The following is a 22892-nucleotide window of genomic DNA, read 5'->3' on the forward strand; positions in this document are numbered from 1 at the left end:
CTTCATTATAACTGTGAGACTAAACAGACACAAACAAGAACACCATATAAACAATACAAACATGCTTATATTTATAAAATTAGAATTAACATTCAGTATTTTCCAGTATTGTCAGTTTAAAACGTCTATGTACCGTCTTTGGATCGTCTTCGTGCGTTTTTGCAATAATAAGTATGACCCAAGGTACACAGTCAATTTTATTTTTGTCTTGTTCTAAAAAAAGATTGGGGTTTGTACGCGAATCTAAAAATAACGGCGACGTCAAAGTCCGTCGTTAATGTTCGGAACCATATCCGGCAGATGTCGGTTTGTTCTCAAAAAGTAAGAGAAAAGAACACCATTTCCAGCTTGAGTTTATTATGTTTGCTGTTGATGAAAGAAACCAATATGGAGCACATAAAATGAATGGGAGACTGGTAAGGAATTACGCTGTTTACATCAGTGTTAACTACTATATACTGTTCGTTTCACTTCAGCGTCCCGGAGTTTATCTATAATTACCGAAAGCCATTTCGTGCACGAAAGCTTTAAAGATCATTCGTACTGACATACAACGAAATGCCGTTCATTCATAAATGCCGAAAAAGATTTGACTGTGTACATTTAGTCCGCAATATTCTTCCCGAGTTTTGGAAGAGTCAATGTTTGATACACAGGGGCTCGTTACAAAGAAAATCAAGGGATTGGGGTTCTAACCTGTAATAATATTATTACAGGTTAGAACCACCATCCCTTAATTTTCTTTGTAAGAGCCCCTGTGGTTTGATACGCCAAAGAAATCAAGCGGAGGCAAAATATTTATGGCCAATTGGAAAGCTGTTCACTTGTTTTTAACAAATCGACTCTTCCACGGTTATGGCGGCATCGAAGAATTTTTACTTAAACAGATCTACCCGGGCTCATATCGTTGCTTACAATTTACCTACCATACATGTACTATATTGATTGATTTGTTGGATTAACATTGCGTGCGCCCAATTGGGCATGTGCGACGATATGTACAATATAATAACTAATAGCACATATTTGACAGGTAAATTGTAAGCAACGATACGAGCCCACGTGAACATAACAGCCTGTAGACCTAACGAGTGACAAGTGTTACGCTGTTCGACGACACAAATGTTATTGAAATTGTTCGTGAGCAAAACGAATTAAATCATTTTACATATATTTAAAGACGATGACATGAAAATGCGTCGAGCTATTGACACGGAGATCGTTCGTGGAACGTTTTACTGCATCACAGCGGCCATGGTAGGTTCATTAGACTGTCACTCGAGACTGTAGAACTACTTGGTTTTGCTATGGGCTTACAGTGTGTAGTTGTTTGTCTCAGTAATTCCGTATTTTGTGGGGGAATACCCCAACAGTTTTGGAAGTCAATTTTTGATACAGTAAAGAAATCAAAGGGAGGCAACTGCATCATAGCCAATTGGAAAAGCTCTTCACTTGTTATTAAGAAAATCGGCTCTTTCACAGGATAGAATTATGGCGGCATGGAATAATTTTGACGTACACCGATTAAGTTTGTTTCAGCATGAAACGAGTGGCAAGTGTTACGCTTTTTTTTTCTTAGCAATGGTTTGTCATTGTTTGTGCGCGAAACGAATTAAATTATTTACGTGTATTTAAAGACGCTGACTATAAAAATCACAGAGCTACACACACGGATATCATTCGCGATTGTGTGTGGAGCGTTTTACTGGACATAGTACACAATTAATTTTACTATATGTTCTCTACATTTGTTTCTCAGTACTGACCTTTCCACTGTGTGACAATCAATGCAAATCATATGTTAATCTAAAATACCTTCAAAGATGACTTCACGGTGAAGTTCTTGTCAAAGGTTGACCTGCTCTTTTTTTAGATTATTGACTGTCAACATAACAGCATGTAACCAGAACACGAATTTCACTTCCGGATCATCACCAAGGCCTTATTACTCACTGTGCACTGTCGCCAAAATACATACAGACAACAACACCCTGAGCTCATATTATCAAGAATAAACAGTTACCTTTAAATCCCTACCAAAAATGCATAAATAAAACTCTTCTATCACCACCAAAATGAGAGAGGAAAAAATGTTCTAAAAATAGACTAGAACTACATTCGTAACTGGAAGTATTAATTGTGATGTAATTGCATCACAGCGGCCGTGGTTGGTTCATCAGACTGACATTACTTGTTTTGTTAGGGGCTTACAGTGTGTAGTTGTTTGTCTCAGTAATTCCGTACTTTTAGGGTGTGGGGGTGTGGCTTCCCCAACAAGCTTATAAAACATTGTAAAAATTGGAAGGAGTGTAACGTAGTTTGAACATCGGTACATTAATCTTGATGGACATAGAACACAGTTAATTTTACTATATATTCTCTACATTTGTTTCTTAGTACTGATCTTTCCATTGTGTGACAATCAATGCAAATCATACGATAATCTAAAATACCTTCAATGATGACTTCACGGTGAAGATCTTCTGAAAGGTTGACTGCATTTTTTAAAGACAGAAACTTGATGCATGTTTTTATTTAATATCAGTGTGGTTGTGATTATGTGTGTGTTTGCACATGTGTATGTGTATGGCATTGAAATTGCACCAGGTGAGGCAGCTGTTAGTACCATTTTTATGTCTTTGGTATGACTCGACCGGGGTTCGAACCTGTGACCTCTATGCCATCAGAGTAGTCATATATATTAAGTACAGGAAAGTTATTTGCAGATGACGCTAAACCTTATAGGGATGTCTGATCAGAACAGGACTGTGAGGCCTTGCAAGTTAATTTAAACAGACTATCTGCTTGGTCCCAATATCATGGCAAATAAAAGTTAATGCAACAAACTGTTGTGCTATGAATGCATTGAGCTATGAACTGTTTTTATATCTGGGATGGAAAATATTGAATCTAAAGAGATTAAGGAGTGAATGTTCATGTTTCACTAAAGTCATGCATTCAGTATAATCAGAAAAGCCTACCAGAGAATTTGAATTATTTGTAGATGTTTTGCAATTTCACACCAGTCATGCATTCATATGACAGTATAATCAGAAAAGCTTACCAGAGAATTTGAATTATTTGTAGATATTTTGCAATTTCACACCAGTCGTGCATTCATATGACAGTATAATCAGAAAAGCCTACCAGAGAATTTGAATTATTTGTAGATGTTTTGCATTTCAAACCAGTCATGCATCCATATGACAGTATAATCAGAAAAGCCTACCAGAGAATTTGAATTATTTGTAGATGTTTTGCAATTTCAAACCAAACAGATGCTTGTTCTTTATCAGTTAATTATCATCCTATCTTTAAAATAAACTTCCGCCACTTGGAACCCACGTCTGAAAAGAGATTAAAAAATTTGAAGAGGTAGAAGTGCTTGGGTGCAAGGAAAAGAATTGAGTATTTCATCTTTAGAGTTCAGATATGCTCAGATTTATTTTTGCATTATTTGTGCATATATCTGAAACTGTGATAATAAATATGTAAAATGTGGAAATGTTCATTCATGTGTTCGGCCTACATATCAACACATCTGCTAGGATTCCTGTTGTTGATACTATCTCTTAATAGCACTGGGTATTTCTCTAAGATTTATTATCAATATTCAGTGACAGACAAAATATGAATGGCAACCATATGATGTCTGAGAGGTTATACAAACAAGTAGGAATGGCAGCAAATATGACAAGTAGGAATGGCAACCATTATGATATCCGAGACACCATACAAAAAAGTTGGAATGGCAACATATATAAAAAGTAGGAATGACAGTATGACATCTAAGAGGTTATACAAACAAGTAGGAATGGCAACCAATATGACAGGTAGGAATGGCAACCAATATGACAGTTATAAATCGCAACCAATATGACAGGTAGAAATGGCAACCGATATGACAGGTAAGAATGGCAACCAATATGACAGGTACAAATGACAATTAAAATGACAGGTAAGAATGGCAACCAGTATGACAAGTAGGAATGGCAACTAATATAACATATAGAAATGGAAACCATTTTGACAAGTAGGAATGGCATCCATTGACATCTGAGAAGTTATGCTACATTTACTGCATACTTATTTGATTGCAGTTGTCATACCTCAGACGTGGAGTTAGCTCTGATAAAAGTTATAGCTAGTTGACTTCAGACTAATTTATGGGATAGCAATAAATATGTTTTTGACAGAATATTTACAAAACTTTAAGGGTTTTAGTCAAAACTCTGTGCAATTTGTTAAAATTTGTTACTAGGTCAAATCAGTATTGCTCCTTGCTATGATCCTTTAAAAAAAAAGTAGATGATTTCATTCAGAACATAATCTTTTGTTGATGATTAAATGGATGTAGCAGTCAAGTGTAGAAAATAAGTTTGTATATGTCAGAATATTTGTTGAGCACCATCAGTTTAGCACTGTAAACATCTGATGTTTACAGATACAGTAAAGAGGAAGTACTGAGTTAGGAATAATTAAGATGGTTTCCAGGCTAGATCATTAGGAGTAGATAAGTCTGTCCCATGGCTAGGTCATCAGGGATAGCTAAGTCAGTTCCCTGGCTAGGTCATTAAGGGTAGTTAAGTCAGTTCCCTGGCTAGGTCATTAGGGGTAGTTAAGTCAGTTCCCTCGCTAGGTCATTAAGGGTAGTTAAGTCAGTTTCCATGGCTAGGTCATCAGGGATAGTTAAGTCAGTTTCCATGGCTAGGTCATCATGGATAGTTAAGTCAGTTTCCATGGCTAGGTCATCAGGGATAGTTAAGTCAGTTCCCTGGCTAGGTCATTAGGGGTAGTTAAGTCAGTTTCCTGGCTAGGTCATTAGGGGTAATTAAGTCTGTCCTCTGGCTAGGTCATTAGGGCAAGTTAAGCTGGCCTCCAGGCTAGGTCATTAAGCATAGTTAAGTTGGCCCCCTGACTAGGTCTTCTGGAGTTTGCCACCTCCCACTCACACAGCTATCATCAGGGGTAGCTAAGTTGGCACCTTGGCTAGATTGTTAAGCTATTTATGATTTTGTTACTAATTTGTTTTGGTTCTTTTTCTTCTCTTTCAGCATAACTCAAGGGATGTTTTCATTGTATATTCCAGTGAAGATAAGGCCTTTGTGCAGAAAGAAGTGATAAAAGGCCTGAAAAACAATGGAATCAGTTGCTTGGATCATGAAAAAGACTTTATAGCAGGATCTCAGGCTGTTGAAAACATACAAAAAGCCATTCTTTGCACTAGGAAAACAGTTGTTGTTCTTACACCAAACTCATTGCGGAGCTCATGGGTTAAGTATGAACATTTACTCTCCCTGGAGAAGAGTGCCCACACAAAGAAGGTAGCCCTTTGTTACCTCCTGTGTGATGTAAAGAAGGAGGAAATTTCAAAATTCAGTGTGCTTAGCAATTCCATGGTCGTTGAAGTTGATTGCAACAAAGATGACTGGATTGAAAAACTCATTAAAATTATTACAGGTATTGATTTTCCTGATGCTTTCTTTTCTTTCTATCTCAGTTACAAATGGCAGGGGAGTTTTCCCCTAAATTGTCAGTGTTAGAACAGGACCTGCACAAAAGGAAGAGTGTGATAGAGATGCAATTGGTTCTTGTGACCAGTCAAATAGGTATACAAAAATGGTTCTTGTGACCAATCAAATAGGTATACAGATGGTTTTTATGACCAGTCAAACAGGTATACAATTGGTTCTTGTGACCAATAGAATAGGTATACAGTTGGTTCTTTTGACCAGTCAACAGGTATACAATTGGTTCTTGTGACCAGTCAAATAGGTATACAATTGGTTCTTGTGACCAGTCAAATAGGTATACAAATGGTTCTTGTGACCAGTCAAACAGGTATACAATTGGTTCTTGTGACCAGTAGAATAGGTACACAGTTGGTTCATTTGACCAAACCGGTATACAAACGGTTCTTGTGACCAGTCAGATAGGTATACAATTGGTTCTTGTGACCAGTCAAATAGGTAATCAGTTGGTTATTTTGACCAGTCAAATAAGTATACAATTGGTTATTTTGACCAGTCAAACAGGTATACAGTTGGTTCTTGTGACCAGTCAAACAGGTATACAATTGGTTCTTGTGACCAGTCGAATAGGTACACAGTTGATTCTTTTGACCAAACCAGTATACAAATGGTTCTTGTGACCAGTCAGATAGGTATACAATTGGTTCTTGTGACCAGTCAAATAGGTATACAGTTGGTTATTTTGACCAGTCAAATAGGTATACAGTTGGTTATTTTGACCAGTCAAACAGGTATACAATTGATTCTTGTGACCAGTAAAATAGGTATGCAGTTGGTTATTTTGACTAGTCAAATAGGTATACAGTTGGTTTTTTTGACCAGTCAAACATGTATGCAATTAGTTATTGTTACCAGTCAAACAGGTATACAATTGGTTCCTGTGACCAGTAAAATAGGTATACAGTTGGTTATTTGACCATTGAAACAGGTATACAATTGGTTCTTGTGACCAGTAAAATAGGTATACAGTTGGTTCTTTTGACCAGTAAAATATGTATACAGTTGGTTCTTTTGACCAGTCAAACAGATATACAACTGGTTCTTTTGACCAGTCAAATAGGTATACAATTGGTTCTTGTGACCAGTCAAATATGTATACAGTTGGTTCTTTTGACCAGTCAAGCAGGTATGCAGTTAGTTCTTTTAACCATGGTAGAATTAAAACAAATTAAATACAAGTCTCAAAAACAGTCATGTTAATCATCATGATTAACATGACTGTTTTTGAGACTTATATTTATTTTGTTTTAATTTTACCATTTCTTTTTACTTTGCTCCATCTTTGATTACTGTATACAACTTAATGTGTTTAATTTCTGATCTTTTCAGTCTGGTGGAAAAGCAGGAATATCACAGCATTATAAATGTATTTATCTTTCTAAGCTTATATTAAAACTCAATGCATACAAATGTTACTGTTTTAAGTGATATGTGTTTACTTTTTACAATGCATCAAATTTGACGATTGTCAACACCGTGACTTGGTTTCCATGTGAAGCCATTTTTAGTTTGTTATACCCCACATGGAATGGGACATCCCAAATGAAGCCATTGTTAGTTTGTTATACCTGTCATGGAATGTCCGAAATGAAGTTATTGTTAGTTTGTTATACCCCTCATGGAACATCCCAAATGAAGTTATTGTTAGTTTGTTATACCCGTCATGGAACATCCCAAATGAAGTTATTGTTTGTTTGTTTTACCCCTCATGGAATGTCCCAAATGAAGTCCTTGTTTGTTTGTTTTACCTCTCATGGAACGTCCCAAATGAAGTTATTGTTAGTTTGTTATACCCCTCATGGAACATCCCAAATGAAGTTATTGTTAGTTTGTTATACCCGTCATGGAACATCCCAAATGAAGTTATTGTTTGTTTGTTTTACCCCTCATGGAATGTCCCAAATGAAGTCCTTGTTTGTTTGTTTTACCTCTCATGGAACATCCCAAATGAAGTCATTGTTTGTTTGTTTTACCCCTCATGGAACATCCCAAATGAAGTCATTGTTTGTTTGTTTTACCCCTCATGGAACATCCCAAATGAAGTCATTGTTTGTTTGTTTTACCCCTCATGGAACATCCCAAAATTCTCATATAGTTCAACTAAGATGAAAATCAATCAATTTTAATTTTGTGTTTTAACTAAACAAACATCATAACTTTCCACACAATGGAAAGCTTGATGTTTCGGCATCTCCTATGTTGATAGTCTGTGAATTATGTTTGTTTTGCGACAGAAGTACAGGCCAGTTAATCATTAAAACCCTGAAACTGGCTTGTGATAAGGGGGAATTTCGACCAGTAACTATACAAGTAGATATATGTGTAATTGCCTTTTGGTCCTTAATATTAGCACGATTACCTTAGTTTTGTCAAACGGGGTTAAAGACATACCTATGAACTTTTCAAAAGCCAAATAGAGAGACTGAATTTAAAACAAAAAGAGATTGGGACCTAAAATCAAGGTTTTTTTTGTGGCATTTTTAAAGCTTTGTTTTCAAAATATATTAATAGATTTTCCTGGTCCAATCTGCGTGAAATTTGCAAAAGACTTGATATTTCTCCCTGTGATATGCCCTAATTTTCACCAGGATGTGCCCCATTTTCATATTCTGGTCAGCTGTGGTCAAACTGCACAACAGCTAAAGATTAGTCTTAAATAAACAATCAAGAAAGCCAGCATGACTAATTAAAAGTTAATCCTTATTGATGCAAAGCTTGCCAGTAGCTTCTCGTGGGTCAGTGGTTCTTTCCGGGGTTTTCCCGGGTTCTTCCTCCAGCATTAATACTGGCCGCCATGTATAGCCTATCGTGTGCTGAAAAATGGCGTTAAACCCCACAACAACAACAACAACTGTTGGTATGATCTGCTCTGTCAGGGATCCCAGTGGTTTGTCCAACCATTGGCATGATCTGCATTGTCAGGGATCCTAGTGGCTTGTCCAACCATTGGTATTATCTGCTCTGTCAGGGATCCCAGTGGTTTGTCCAACCATTGGTATGATCTGCATTGTCAGGGATCCTAGTGGCTTGTCCAACCATTGGTATTATCTGCTCTGTTGGGGATCCCAGTGCTTTGTCCAACCATTGGTATGATCTGCATTGTCAGGGATCCCAGCGGTTTGTCCAACCATTGGTATGATCTGCTGTCAGGGATCCTAGTTGCTTGTCCAACCATTGGTATGATCTGCTCTGTCAGGGATCCTTGTCATTTGTTCAACCATTTTTATGAACTGCTCAATCAGGGATCCTAGTCCTTTGTCCAACCATTTTTATGAGCTGCTCTGTCAGGGATCCCAGTGGTTTGTCCAACCATTGGTATAATCTGCTCTGTCAGGGATCCTAGTGGTTTGTCCAACCATTGGTATGATCTGCTCTGTCAGGGATCCTAATGGTTTGTCCAGCCATTGGCTTGATCTGCTCTGTCAGGGATCCTAGTGGTTTGTTGAACCATTGGTATGATCTGCTCTGTTGGGGATCCTAGTGGTTCGTCCAACCATTGGTATGATCTGCTCTGTCAGGGATCCTAGTGGTTTGTCCAGCCATTGGTATGATCTGCTCTGTCAGAGATCATAGAGATAAGGACAATTGTTAAATTGTATATTGTGCAAGAGACATAGTTTTGAATATTGCAGACAAGAACACAAATACATGTGTGCAGGCATGAATGACTTACACATTAATGACATTCTGGGATAGATTGTATATGATGTATTTTTAGCACTGGACATTTTTTGGCATATTCAGTTTGTCAGTGGTGTCTTATTTCTAGCACCGCTCCGGTGGCCTAGTGGTTAGAGCGTCCGCCTCGGATGCGGGAGGTCGTGATTTCGATCCCTGGCCGAGTCATACCAAAGACTTACAAAAACGGTACTAACAGCTGCCTTGCTTGGCGCTCAGCATTAAGAGGTAAGTGTTAGGACCAGTCGGCCTGGTGTCAGGATAATGTGACTGGGTGGGACATCATGCTACATGTCTGTGGCATGATGCCCCAGTGCTAGACATCACTATAAACTGCCACATTGCAGACATTGTAGCGATATGACTGAAAACTTGTTAAAGCTACGTTAAAAATCCAAATCACATCACAACACACTTATTTCTAGCTCTGGTTATATACAAAAATTTGTGAACGCTAGTAGTAAATAAAATATGTGGGTTGTTTGGCAGAATCAAGAGTGCAAAAATAAAATGCATGGAAAACATTGTTGACTTTTTATCTGTGAGAAAAAGTACGTCATACAGCACCCCTCACTATAAGGACCTTCATTATAACACCTTTCTGCTATAAAGTGGGTGTTGTCGTGGATTTCTTTCGTTATGTTGTTGTGAATTTATCTGTATAATACACATCCATATAAGGCTGTCCAGATAGGTATACTCTATAACTCCCATGAACAGCATTATAATGAGAGAATACTGTACACCAAGGCTTTTGAAACATTTCCCATCAGGCAGTGTTTTTAAAATTGAGTGGAGGGAGATTTATTTACTGTGAACAGTGTTTATTAAATTTATTTTGCTGAATATTGAAAGTTAGCTCTGATCAGATTGCGGTTTGAAGGTAGTTCTGATAGTGGTCTATGATGGATAATATTTGAAATGTGGATTTTTACGTGGCTGTGCTTCTCTTGACAAAATAATTAATGAATAATTATTTGATCAAATAATTGTCAAGTATTTGCATCATTGTATTCACTCATCTTATTTTTATAAAATTACTTTGATAAATAAAATAAAACCATAGTAAAATAAAATGCCCAGAAGGTTTTTCTTTGTCACTTGTGGTAAGTCTTAAAAATATATCAAGGCATGTTTAAAGTCTGAAAGCATGTCTCTTACCAGCTGCAGTTTTTATAAGCATGTCATGCCAAACCTGCTTATAACATCTGCAGAGAAACAATGATAGGAACTTGCATGTATAACAACAGCATACAATATAGAGTCGTTATTTAAGAAATATAGATTGGTAATAACATTGAGTTTTACTTTCTGTCAGCTGAACAAAGCATAGAGTCTGTGTTACCAGCAGGGAACCTTGCAGTTGGACAAGTCTGGAGTCATTGGAATGGCTTCCACAGGGTTGTTCTTCCAGGTCTGTACAAATTTGTCCTTTGTTCTCTAATTTTTATTTTAAGAATTATATTCTGTTATGCTGGATGTGATCAGTTTGATATTTTATTATAAACCACACTTCCTTATTTGAACTCAAAAAACAAGACATAAATCCTAATTTTGACACTATTTTAACTAGAAAAAGTTAATAATAATGTGGACTTAGTACAGCACCTAATCTTTGGAAACTCTTAACTACTTTGCAGTATTAGAAAACACATGAAAACTTACACAACAGAAAGATTACAAAAGCAAACACTGTGAAACTACAGAAACAAAATCATACTGATCAAAGTGATTAAGGATGTAAACATTATTAAATCTGTTCTTGTAGTCAGAATTTGTGACTTTTAAGAGAAATCTTGAAAGGAATCACAGTGTCCTTATGTCTAAGATCAGTTCATTCCACATTGCTGGACTCTGGTACACAAAAGAATGTTGCCCATATAACTTCATTTTAACGATGAGAATATGAGTGTACTCATGTGTGAGGTCAGATGAGTATATTGACAGGAACCTGTCAGCAAAATGTAGCATAGTGAACAGATTTAGTATTTGATTTTGGATCGAATGGGTAGCCAGAGGAAGTTACAGAACAGGGGGAAGGTGTGCGCAGTTCTTCGTACTCTTAGGATAATCCAAGGAGCCGTCTTTTGAACTTTTTGTAGTTTCTGTAGTTGATATCTTAGGATAATCCAAGGAGCTGTCTTTTGAACTGTTTGTAGTTTCTGTAGTTGATATCTTAGGATAATCCAAGGAGCTGTTTTTTGAACTGTTTGTAGTTTCTGTAGTTGATATCTTAGGATAATCCAAAGAGCTGTCTTCTGAACTGTTTGTAGTTTCTGTAGTTGATATCTTAAGATAATCCAAGGAGCTGTCTTTTGAACTGTTTGTAGTTTCTGTAGTTGATATCTTAGGATAATCCAAGGAGCTGTCTTTTGAACTTTATGTAGTTTCTGTAGTTAAGATGAACCAAATTGAAGTGAATTCAGATGAGATATTGGTTGGGATAGAGCAACTTTCTAAGATGAAGTGAATTCGGATGAGATACTGGTTGGGATAGAGCAACTTTTTCTAAGATGAAGTGAATTTGGGTGAGGTACAGGTTGGAATAGAGCAACCTTTTCTAAGATGAAGTAAATTCAGATGAGATAAAGGTTGGGATAGAGCAACCTTTTCTAAGATGAAGTGAATTTGGATGAGATACAGGTTGGAATAGAGCAACCTTTTCTAAGATGAAGTAAATTCAGATGAGATATAGGTTGGGATAGAGCAACTTTTTCTAAGATGAAGTGAATTCGGATGAGATACTGGTTGGGATAGAGCAACTTTTTCTAAGATGAAGTGAATTTGGATGAGATAAGGTTGGGATAGAGCAACTTTTTCTAAGATGAAGTAAATTCAGATGAGATAAAGGTTGGGATAGAGCAACTTTTTCTAAGATGTTTGACATAAATAGGAGGATATAAACAGGGCAGTAGTTCTTTAAATCCTTATGGTCAAGCATCGGTTTCATCAACAGACTCTTAGGTTTTACAATTATGGCAGTTCTGAAAAATGATGGGAATTTCCTGGATGAGAGAGAAATATTGATAACATAGGTTAGGGAAGGCAGTATTGAATCTAAGCACTCAAGCAGCAGTTATGTCGCAATTGGATCAAGTTCACATGACTGTGCAGGGCTCGAAATTAGTGGTAGTCTGTGTGGGGTGCTCCTCATCACAGATGTATGTAGCAAATCCCTAGAGACAGGTTTAAATGCTGTTAAAGGTTGTTGTTGATATTCTGTATCACTTATGTAAGGTGAATTTGAGACTCAGTTAAAATTGTGTTGTCAAGCTTATCTCTAATGGATTGTATTTTGTCAAGGAGGAAATTTGCAAGTAGGTCTATAAAGTCATTGAAAGTTGTGTACATTTATTCCATGACATTTACTTGTTTGTAATATCAAAGAGATCTTTACAGCTGGAACATTCTGTGATGTTAATTCTGTAGTCTGTTTTTACTGACTGAACTGTATATTTGTGGCATTTTTCTTAGCAGCCGTAAAGGTTGTTATTGTTGTTGTTGTAGGGTTTAACGCCATTTTTCAGCACACGATAGGCTATACATGGCGGCCACTAATAATGGTGGAGGAAGAACCTGGGAAAACTCCGGAAAGAACCACTGACCCACAAGAAGCTACTGGCAAGCTTTCTCACATACACACATTGGCTGAATCCAAGACACAGACAGAGGTGAGATAGCACTGATCCATAACGGAGAGCGCTTTAGACCACTCGGCCACTCGGGGCCCTGCTGCAAAGGTCTGTTTATCAATAGTAAGGCTGGTGGAAAACCAAAAGTCTGTTTATCAATAGTAAGGCTGGTGGAAAACCAAAGGTCTGTTTATCAGTAGTGAGGCTAGAGGAAAACCAAAGGTCTGTTTATCAATAGTGAGGCTGGTGGAAAACCAAATCCTCTCTGCCTTATGATGTTCTCCTTTAGTAGTGTGAAGCTGGTCCCTAACACTATTGTGCAATAGTATTTGCCATCAAGGTGTAAACTGTTCTCGAGCAGATGTCTGTCAGTGCCTCCTACAGTAAATTTGTTGTGGACATCGCACTCTTAGTAAGAAACTAAGCCGGAGGCAAATCAAGGGTCATTAAGATTGATGCTTCATCATAAATCTACATGTATCAAAAAGATGCACAAGTTGGAATTTCTGCTTATGAAAAATTGGTCATATTTAAATTCCATGCATCAAAACCTGAGGGTATGTGCCTGTTGAAAACCCTGTACTTTTTACTTCATTTTAACTCCATTTAGACTAACCCTAACCCTGACTCCATTTTAACTAGAAGAAAAAAAGCAAGCCACAAACCCTTATTTATACTAGAAAAAATAAACAAGGCACAAACCCTCATTTTGACTAGAAAAATAAACAAGCCACAAACCCTCATTTTGACTAGAAAGAAAAACAAGCCACAAACCCTCATTTTAACTCACTTTTAACTAGAAAAGCTTAAGCTACAAACCCTTATTTTGACCAGAAAAACATAAGCCACTAACCCTCATTTAAAGGGGCCCTTGATGGCTTAGTTGTCTAAGGCACTCACCTTTCCAGGTCACTGAGATCTCACCTATGTCTGCATGGGTTTGAGTCTTGACTTTACCAATCTGGATATGTGAGAAAGCTTGCCAATAGCTTCCTGTGAGTTGTTGCTTCTTCCTTGATCAAATCAACTGGCAGCCACGAATAGCCTAGTATGTGCTGAAAAATGTCATTAAAACCAAAAATCCTTATTGAACTAGAAGAAACGTAAGAAAAAAATATGCTGCATACATTTTAAACATTTATTTAACTCTGGTTGAAATTTCTTAATTGCTTCACTTTTAGTGTGTTCTAGACCATTAAAAAGTTAAACTTTCCTTTTTACTCGTAAGTTTTTGATATTTCCTTTTCTTCCAAGAGTTACCTTTCTTTAAGTCATTTATTGTATTTCTTTCTTAAGTATATCACATATAATGTTTAAAATTAAGGTAAATTGTTTCTTAGGAAGCTAAATGCTCTGTCATTTTTAAGTACAGTCCTGATATTAATTATTGGTCTTTTTATTCATCATGAACCTCCATGCAGTCAATTCATCAGCCCGAATATCTATCCTACTATGTATGTATGTATGTTTGTATGTATGTATGTGTGTGTGTGTGTGTCCCTTTTTTCTTTCATTCCTTTGTCTAAGCCTTTATTACATAATTACCGAAGTGTCAGTTTTGATGATATTGCTACATTCTACTTAAATCTTTTGAAGATTAATGCAGGCATTGTATAAAGAAGAGTTTGTTTACTTTATTAAAAACTGTTTGTTTCATAATTATACTCTGCACAAAAATTAAAATCATATCATTTTTCTCTTTTCCAGGATTGAAAATAAAGATTGAGGGTAGTGAATTCTACAAATCAAACCCTGGACACATGCCATTGAAATACTTTGAATTGATTCCACTGAGTTGTGAGTGTTATGATGACCTGACCAAGGCAGATAGTCGGATTAGTTGGGTGGGAAAGATACTTATACAGGATCAACCCAGGAGATACACAGTTACAGTGTATCAGATCTTGGGAGAAAATGGAAATGTAAGTAAGTTACATAATGAAATAGGCTTGGAAATAAATTCAGAATATTGACTACTTTCAAAAACATTTTAATAAAAAACCCAAGAAATAGGAAATATGGTAAGAATAAGTGCATAGGAATAGAATAAAAATGTGTTATGTTAGTGAAAATACAAAATCCACACAGTACTGCATGCCAATCAAAATTACAGAGCTGCAAAAGAAATGTGCTTTAACTCATTAACCCCTGGAGGTTTTTGTCGTTTTCGCCTGAAATGCGAGTAGGAAACACATTTTGGGGGCTATTTCTGAATACATCCTCATACATCGACTTGCAAGAGATTCCCATCATTTTTGTATCGAAACCACGCTAAATGTGAGGCCCAAAAGTCTAAAATCCGGACACAAATCTGATTGTGACCATGGATTGTGACCATGGGCAAATTTTTGGTAGAAAAAAATCAGGACCAAACAATTACATTTTTCCCTCTGTTTTTTGTAGTACAACTAGAACGTCCAGATTATTTGGTATCATTGTAGACTAAATCTGTCTTCCTTTCTATAATACACCCACTTCAGTGTGTCATACATGACCTTGATGCTACAGAGCTTGATAGTAGGCTACTACCTCCTGACGCATCAATGAGGTACCAGGGGTTAATGAGTTAAGAGATATAGGAAATATTGTTTTCTTAGTACGACCGATTTGCACAACTTTATTTGAAAACGTTCTCTTTACCAAAAATTAGAGGACAAAAATTAATTATAAATTTTATAGATTGCTGGTGTAGAGCACACTAGATAAGATTTAAATTTGGCATTTTACTCCCCAGTTTGGAACTCATTGCATGTTTTGAAAAATTCATCGGTGCATTTTGTGAACACTGCAGACCTGTAAGATGCAAGCTTCCACTTCCAGATTGAATCTTTATCATGTAGATGTGAATTGTTTGAATTTATCAAACAACTTAACCGCTCCTGTGGCCTAGTGGTTAGAGCGTCTGCCTCGGATGCGGGAGGTCGTGGGTTCGATCTCCGGCTGAGTCATACCAAAGACTTACAAAAATGGTACTAACAGCTGCCTCGCTTGGTGTTCAGCATTAAGAGATTAGTGTTAGGACTGGTCGGCCTGGTGTCAGGATAATATGACTGGGTGGGACATCATGCTACATGTCTGCGGCATGATGCCCCAGTGCTAGACATCACTATAAACTGCCACATTGCAGACATCATAGCGATATGACTGAAAAATTGTTAAAGCTATGTTAAAAATCAAAATCACATCAAACAACTTATTAGTTCAGGTTGTATTTGATTATATGGCTGTCCGAGTGAGTTTTGTCACAGTGAACTAGAACTGTCATTTTGAATGCACCATCATACAACATGAAGTGTGCTTATCGCAGGGACCGTATGCTGATAACTTTGGACTTAAATGCCTAAAATTAAAATGTGTAATTTGAATACATAAAAAATTGTACTGCATTTTTAGCCAATTTGTCAGCAGAAAATATGTAAATACATTGTTTATCTAGCGTAAATTTGTCTGTAAAATATATATATACAGTCAGTTTGTATGTGTAAACTGTATATTATCTTGCTCACAGAGTCATTTTGTCAGTAAAATACAGTGGCATATCTATGATATTTGGGTCCCAATGCAATCCCCTGTGTAAAGCTTACTGATGGTCCCCTGCCCAATCTATAGTTTAAAATAATAATTTGTAGGCTCCTGTTATTTGCATAATCTTACTATATGGTAGCTATATCACTGGTACAATATGTAAATAGACTGCTTATCAATAGTCAGTTTGAGTCAGTTAGTGTCTAGATATGTAAATACACTGCTTATCAATAGTGTAAATACACTGCTTATCAATAGTGTAAATACACTGCTTATCAATTGTCAGTTTGGCTTATAAAAAGGTAAATAGGCTGTTTGAGTCAATTAGTGTTTATATATATAAATATGCTGCTCATCTAGAGTCAGTCTGGCTGTATAAAATATGTAAATACACTGAGTCAATTAGTGTTTAGATATATAAATATGCTGCTCATCTAGAGTCAGACTGGCTGTATAAAATGTGTAAATAAGCTGTTTGAGTCAATTAGTGTCTAGATATATAAATATGCTGCTCATCTAGAATTCAGTTTGGCTGTATAAAATGTGTAAATACACTGTTTGAGTCAATTAGTGTTTAGATATATAAATATGCTGCTCATCTAGAATTCAGTTTGGCTGTATAAAATGTGTAAATAAGCTGTTTGAGTCAATTAGTGTTTAGATATATGAATATGCTGCTCATCTAGAGTCAGACTGGCTGTATAAAATATGTAAATACACTGTTTGAGCCAATTAGTGTTTAGATATATAAATATGCTGCTCATCTAGAATTCAGTTTGGCTGTATAAAATGTGTAAATAAGCTGTTTGAGTCAATTAGTGTCTATATATATAAATATGCTGCTCATCTAGAGTCAGACTGGCTGTATAAAATGTGTAAATAAGCTGTTTGAGTCAGTGTCTAGATATATAAATATGCTGCTAATCTAGAGTCAGACTGGCTGTATAAAATGTGTAAATAAGCTGTTTGAGTCAATTAGTGTCTAGATATATAAATATGCTGGTCATCTAGAATTCAGTTTGGCTGTATAAAATGTGTAAATAAGCTGTTTTGAGTCAATTAGTGTTTAGATATATAAATATGCTGCTCATCTAGAGTCAGACTGGCTGTATAAAATATGTAAATACACTGTTTGAGCCAATTAGTGTTTAGATATATAAATATGCTGCTCATCTAGAATTCAGTTTGGCTGTATAAAATGTGTAAATAAGCTGTTTGAATCAATTAGTGTTTAGATATATAAATATGCTGCTCATCTAGAGTCGGTCTGGCTGTATAAAATCTGTAAATACACTGTTTGAGTCAATTAGTATTTAGATATATAAAATGCTGCTCATCTAGAGTCAGACTGGCTGTATAAAATGTGTAAATAAGCTGTTTGAGTCAATTAGTGTCTAGATATATAAATATGCTGCTCATCTAGAATTCAGTTTGGCTGTATAAAATGTGTAAATAAGCTGTTTGAGTCAATTAGTGTTTAGATATATAAATATGCTGCTCATCTAGAGTCAGACTGGCTGTATAAAATATGTAAATACACTGTTTGAGCCAATTAGTGTTTAGATATATAAATATGCTGCTCATCTAGAATTCAGTTTGGCTGTATAAAATGTGTAAATAAGCTGTTTGAATCAATTAGTGTTTAGATATATAAATATGCTGCTCATCTAGAGTCGATCTGGCTGTATAAAATATGTAAATACACTGTTTGAGTCAATTAGTATTTAGATATATAAAATGCTGCTCATCTAGAGTCAGACTGGCTGTATAAAATGTGTAAATAAGCTGTTTGAGTCAATTAGTTCCTATATATATAAATATGCTGCTCATCTAGAGTCAGACTGGCTGTATAAAATATGTAAATACACTGTTTGAGTCAATTAGTGTTTAGATATATAAATATGCTGCTCATCTAGAATTCAGTTTGGCTGTATAAAATGTGTAAATAAGCTGTTTGAGTCAGTTAGTGTTTAGATATATAAATATGCTGCTCATCTAGAGTCAGACTGGCTGTATAAAATATGCAAATACACTGAGTCAGTTAGTGTCTAGATATATAAATATGCTGCTCATCTAGAGTCAGACTGGCTGTGTAAAATGTGTAAATAAGCTATTTGAGTCAGTTAGTGTCTAGATATATAAATATGCTGCTCATCTAGAATTCAGTTTGGCTGTATAAAATGTGTAAATAAGCTGTTTGAGTCAATTAGTGTTTAGATAAATAAATATGCTGCTCATATAGAGTCAGACTGACTGTATAAAATATGTAAATACACTGTTTGAGTCAATTAGTGTCTAGATATATAAATATGCTGCTCATCTAGAATTCAGTTTGGTTGTATAAAATGTGTAAATAAGCTGTTTGAGTCAATTAGTGTTTAGATATATAAATATGCTGCTCATCTAGAGTCAGACTGGCTGTATAAAATATGTAAATACACTGAGCCAATTAGTGTTTAGATATATAAATATGCTGCTCATCTAGAATTCAGTTTGGCTGTATAAAATGTGTAAATAAGCTGTTTGAGTCAATTAGTGTTTAGATATATGAATATGCTGCTGATCTAGAGTCAGACTGGCTGTATAAAATATGTAAATACACTGTTTGAGTCAATTAGTGTCTAGATATATAAATATGCTGCTCATCTAGAGTCAGACTGGCTGTATAAAATGTGTAAATAAGCTGTTTGAGTCAGTGTCTAGATATATAAATATGCTGCTAATCTAGAGTCAGACTGGCTGTATAAAATGTGTAAATAAGCTGTTTGAGTCAATTAGTGTCTAGATATATAAATATGCTGGTCATCTAGAATTCAGTTTGGCTGTATAAAATGTGTAAATAAGCTGTTTGAGTCAATTAGTGTTTAGATATATAAATATGCTGCTCATCTAGAATTCAGTTTGGCTGTATAAAATGTGTAAATAAGCTGTTTGAGTCAATTAGTGTTTAGATATATAAAAATGCTGCTCATCTAGAGTCAGACTGGCTGTATAAAATGTGTAAATAAGCTGTTTGAGTCAATTAGTGTCTAGATATATAAATATGCTGCTCATCTAGAGTCAGACTGGCTGTATAAAATGTGTAAATACACTGTTTGAGTCAATTAGTGTTTAGATATATAAATATGCTGCTCATCTAGAATTCAGTTTGGCTGCATAAAATGTGTAAATAAGCTGTTTGAGTCAATTAGTGTTTAGATATATAAATATGCTGCTCATCTAGAGTCGGACTGGCTGTATAAAATGTGTAAATAAACTGTTTGAGTCAATTAATGTGTAGATGTATAAATATGCTGCTATCTAGAATTCAGTTTGGCTGTATAAAATGTGTAAATAAGCAGTTCGAGTCAATTAGCGTTTAGATATATAAATATGCTGCTCATCTAGAGTCAGGTTGGCTGTATAAAATGTGTAAATAAGCTATTTGAGTCAATTAGTGTCTAGATATATAAATATGCTGCTCATCTAGAGTCAAAATGTCCATATAAAATAGGTAAATACACTGCCAAGGCTCACAAAGATAGAAGTTTTTCAACATATTTCATTACATGTAAGATCCTCTGTGTATCATGGCTATATTAAAAATTTTCATGAAATCTTCAGTATTATGCTAAGTCATGTGCAGGTAAATCTCTTCAAAAGAAGCATTGATTTTAGGTGTTGTGCTGTGTTAATAGCATTGATTTTAGGTGTTGTGCTGTGTTAATAGCATTGATTTTAGGTGTTGTGCTGTGTTAGTAGCATTGATTTTAGGTGTTATGCTGTGTTAATAGCATTGATTTTAGGTGTTGTGCTGTGTTAGCATTGATTTTAGGTGTTGTGCTGTGTTAATAGCATTGATTTTAGGTGTTGTGCTGTGTTAGTAGCATTAATTTTAGGTGTTGTGCTGTGTTAATAGCATTGATTTTAGGTGTTGTGCTGTGTTAGCATTGATTTTAGGTGTTGTGCTGTGTTAATAACATTGATTTTAGGTGCTGTGCTGTGTTAGCATTGATTTTAGGTGTTGTGCTGTGTTAATAGCATTGATTTTAGGTGTTGTGCTGTGTTAGCATTGATTTTAGGTGTTGTGCTGTGTTAATAGCATTGATTTTAGGTGTTGTGCAGTGTTAGTAGCATTGATTGTAGGTGTTGTGCTGTGTTAATAGCATTGATTTTAGGTGTTGTGCTGTGTTAATAGCATTGATTTTAGGTGTTGTGCTGTGTTAGTAGCATTGATTTTAGGTGTTGTGCTGTGTTAGTAGCATAGATTTTAGGTGGTGTGCTATGTTAGTAGCATTGATTTTAGGTGTTGTGCTGTGTTAGAAGGGCTAGTTATCACTTATTAACCAAATTGTCAATATTATTTTTTTATCCACATTTAATGGCTGCCACATGGATTCTTTTCATTTATTTTCAGCGCTATTATTTTGTTAGTGGCTACCCAAATGTTCTCAGGGTGATTCAACGTCTAGAGAAAGAGGAACAGTGGCTGAAAACAAATCAAGAAACATCTCATCGCTTATCAGCAACAGATCGTCTGTTACAAGTCTGGCGTTTCTATTACACTATGAATCATTTATTGAATCATCCCATGAATAGGAATTGTAATAACATGGCCAGGCTACTAGTGTATGATGGTAAGTCTGTCAGATTTAACATCTGTCTTCTATTAGGCCATGCACCATTTGTTATACCATTTGTTGAATCACCCCATGAATGGGCATTGTAATAATATGGCCCGATTAGTGGTGTATGATGGTAGTGTGTTTTCTATTATGCCATGCACCATTGGTTGAATCACCCCATGAATAGGCCTTGTAATAGCATGGCCAGACTAGTGGTGTCTGATGGTTGAGTCACCCCATGAACAGGCCTTGTAATAACATGGCCAGACTAGTGGTGTCTGATGGTTGAGTCACCCCATGAACAGGCCTTGTAATAACATGGCCAGACTACTGGTGTATGATGGTGGTTGAATCACCCCATGAACAGGCCTTGTAATAGCATGGCCAGACTAGTGGTGTATGATGGTTAGTCTGAGTCTTAGTGATGTATAGAAGAGGTCATTTTAAATTTCCTGTCCCCTTGATGAAGATGCACTTTTAATAGTTTATCTCTCTTGCTAAACAAGACCCATATCGTTTTTAGAGATAAAACTATTTACTCTGAATTCGTTTTATTTTTTGGATATCACACCATTTTGTGTTGGGCGAACAAATCAAAAAGTCTCACATATGTCATGGTGGCATATCCAGTAATTATAGTGTGCAGTTTAGTGAATGCATCAGTTTTAATACCCAACTAGACCACTGTATATTACCCTTCAGTGAATTGTGTCAGACTTTTTGCATGAGCATATTTTTAATGCGTTCTTAACAAACTGCAAAGATTTGCACTTCCAAATTTTCAAATTTTACAAAATCTGTCTGCTAAATAAATTTACTGAGGTGATGCATTGTTAGTCTTGTACCCTGACCAGCCTTCCAGTTAGGTCACTGTGATCTGTATTTCATGTGTCAGTGACTAATGTTAACTTTAAGTTTGAATGATCTCTAACAAATCATGATGCCAAATTTAACTAAAGAAAATGAACCTGTATTCAGCAATATGACTGCTGTAGTCAGCTGTAGCCAGCATAACAGTTATAACAATATCCATGCAGAAGCTGGATTTCTCTAGATGTAGTCAGCATAACAGTTATAACAATATCCATGCAGAAGCTGGATTTCTCTAGCTGTAGTCAGCATAACAGTTATAACAATATCCATGCAGGAGCTGGATTTCTCTAGATGTAGTCAGCATAACAGTTATTACCATATCCATGCAGGAGCTGGATTTCTCTAGATGTAGTCAGCATAACAGTTATTACCATATCCATGCAGGAGCTGGATTTCTCTAGATGTAGTCAGCATAACAGTTATTACCATATCCATGCAGGAGCTGGATTTCTCTAGCTGTAGTCAGCATAACAGTTATAACAATATCCATGCAGGAGCTGGATTTCTCTAGCTGTAGTCAGCATAACAGTTATAACCATATCCATGCAGGAGCTGGATTTCTCTAGCTGTAGTCAGCATAACAGTTATAACAATATCCATGCAGGAGCTGGATTTCTCTAGATGTAGTCAGCATAACAGTTATTACCATATCCATGCAGGAGCTGGATTTCTCTAGATGTAGTCAGCATAACAGTTATAACAATATCCATGCAGGAGCTGGATTTCTCTAGATGTAGTCAGCATAACAGTTATAACAATATCCATGCAGGAGCTGGATTTCTCTAGCTGTAGTCAGCATAACAGTTATTACCATATCCATGCAGGAGCTGGATTTCTCTAGCTGTAGTCAGCATAACAGTTATAACAATAATCCATGCAGGAGCTGGATTTCTCTAGATGTAGTCAGCATAACAGTTATTACCATATCCATGCAGGAGCTGGATTTCTCTAGATGTAGTCAGCATAACAGTTATAACAATATCCATGCAGGAGCTGGATTTCTCTAGCTATAGTCAGCATAACAGTTATAACCATATCCATGCAGGAGC

General features: G+C 36.0%; 1 protein-coding gene across 4 annotated transcripts in view; it reads left to right on the plus strand.

Moving 5' to 3' along the window:
- The first annotated feature begins 260 nt into the window (after positions 1–260).
- The window catches only part of LOC149800511 (uncharacterized), a 65601-nt gene continuing 42969 nt past the window's right edge, over positions 261–22892 (plus strand). The window contains exons 1-5 of one of the 4 annotated variants that reach the window (XM_089960139.1): positions 261–416; positions 5055–5460; positions 10528–10623; positions 14549–14763; positions 20763–20982. In XM_089960139.1, the coding sequence (XP_089816265.1) occupies positions 360–416; positions 5055–5460; positions 10528–10623; positions 14549–14763; positions 20763–20982 (994 nt within the window). In that variant the 5' untranslated portion in view covers positions 261–359. Of the gene's footprint in view, positions 417–1467; positions 1553–5054; positions 5461–10527; positions 10624–14548; positions 14764–20762; positions 20983–22892 lie in introns of those variants that run through there. The other 3 variants (XM_089960136.1, XM_089960138.1, XM_089960137.1) reach the window with 3 other exon arrangements.

Source organism: Sinohyriopsis cumingii, chromosome 5 (assembly GCF_028554795.1).
Source record: "Sinohyriopsis cumingii isolate HCF-2022 chromosome 5, ASM2855479v2, whole genome shotgun sequence".
In the NCBI taxonomy this organism is placed as follows: domain Eukaryota; kingdom Metazoa; phylum Mollusca; class Bivalvia; order Unionida; family Unionidae; genus Sinohyriopsis; species Sinohyriopsis cumingii.